Consider the following 1,924-nt stretch of genomic DNA (forward strand, 5'->3'; position numbering starts at 1 on the left):
AGTTCTCGCACCTCATCCCAAGTTGCCATATTGTATCAGGAACCGAAAAACACGTAATATTTCTGGAATGTCTGTATACAGAAAATGGATAAACTCCATAAAATCAATCGATAGAATAAGGTTTAAATCCAACATGCAAACAGTAATGTATAACTTTTATATCACATACTGGTAGAAAAACTAAGGGGCACGATTGAGCAAGATATTGCATAGATTTTTATATTCATGAAGACTAATATACCTTGGGAGCTATATAGCACCTAACAGTCAGTAAAATTAGAAAATGATTCGTCTGCTACTCGTAAACATATGTCAATTACGTCCATAGTGAGATATCTAACTGATAATTAAATGGTGAGTGAATAATCTGTGTAACATTGCTCTCTACATTACACCACCGTATAAGACCAGGATACTAAAGGTGAAAGAAGTGTATATATTGCAATCATTTGGTCTCGATGAGTCATTACTTCAATGTGCCAGAACTAGGAACTAATTGATGGTTCAAAATTTTCAACAACCCACAGGATTAAACCTACTAACATCCTGTCTTCATTGCTCTCTCTTAATCCTCTTAGAATTTGAAGATTTTTGTGCTATTTCAGTATAAGACAACATCGATCAATAAGCAAGTGAAACGAGTTTGCGCATGACCGATGAACTTACTTGGATAATATTAGAGCTGACAGATACACAGGATAGCGGTATTTTTCCTCATTGAAAAGACTTTTGTAATTTCGATCGTTTACAACTCGTCAAGACTTAGTTTAATTGAATTATTATCAATTAAATTATTTTAGAAACATCGTTCTTACAAAGGGTTTAGCACCTATACTATTTTTGAATACAGAAGCACTTTAGTCATTGCACTTTTTGAACTTAGCTGTTCATGGTGTGTTTTTACTTTAACCCAGCATTTCCTGGTTATCGGCTTTCGCCTTTAATAGTGGTGAAAGGCTGTCTGAGCTTTTTTCTTTAAATACGTGTCAATAAAAGCTTCGCACCTTTCAATGAATTTGTCAGCAATTAAATATGTTTCAAGTAATTTCACCGGAGCATCTTTTAACAGAGGGTTAACTAGTGCCGATCTTTCATTTGAATCTAATCCATTTGGAATATAATGGGATAGGTCTATCCAAGATACATCTCGGACTACCCCTGAAATGAGGGATTTTAACTGATCGACTATTAATGGATTGACCGTAAGACCTGGTAGATGTATAGCACTCGGAAATTCAGTTTTTAAATATGAACTTGGATCAGGAATATTCAGTCGTTTTAAATAGTTCCACTCAACATATCCGTTTTGAGAGTAAAATGAATTGATGTATGTATCCTCAGCATAAGTATAACATTTTGGAACAAAGCCGCTACGACCGGCAATTAGATTACCATACAATCGACCGGTACTGATAAGACTAGAGACAATACTATTAATTAAATTTTCAGGAATTTGAAGTTTTGAAGCAACTGAACTTAAATTAACGGGACGGATAACACCTGTAAAATAACCTCGGATTTTCGCCTTAGTAGCATTAAGAAAAGTATCTGTGAAGTACTTCTCGCCATATTTATGTACATGAAATAAAGTGCTTTGATACTCTTGCATGATACTTGATATAAATGTTGTAGGCAGATTAAACATGATAGTTAGTTCACCAATACTAGTCTGGCCATGCTCTTCTAGTCGATCAAGTATTTCATGAGCTACACGTCGAACATATGAACTGTTGACAACTTCACTAGGTATACTGATCAAACGACAAGGTGTCTTGTTTTGCGCATCTAAGTTTATCAATTCAGTGACTCTCGATTCAATGATATCGAAATCCACATCAAGATTTGATGCTAGTTCTGTAAGTGTAATTCTACCAGAGTGTGCTTCAACTTCATCTCGGATTTCCTTATCAAGCTCGTCCCGAGT

At 35.1% G+C, this 1,924-nt stretch overlaps 1 protein-coding gene across 1 annotated transcript; it reads right to left on the reverse strand.

The window, feature by feature from the left end:
- Positions 1 to 940: 940 nt before the first annotated feature.
- Smp_112520 (hypothetical protein) lies at positions 941 to 1,609 on the reverse strand (the record flags this gene model as incomplete). Its single annotated transcript, XM_018789499.1, has 1 exon — positions 941 to 1,609. One exon carries the CDS (start codon positions 1,607 to 1,609, stop codon positions 941 to 943), a length of 669 nt encoding a protein of 222 aa, XP_018654936.1.
- Positions 1,610 to 1,924: the final 315 nt, after the last annotated feature.

Source organism: Schistosoma mansoni, chromosome W, assembly GCF_000237925.1.
Source record: "Schistosoma mansoni strain Puerto Rico chromosome W, complete genome".
NCBI classification, from domain to species: domain Eukaryota; kingdom Metazoa; phylum Platyhelminthes; class Trematoda; order Strigeidida; family Schistosomatidae; genus Schistosoma; species Schistosoma mansoni.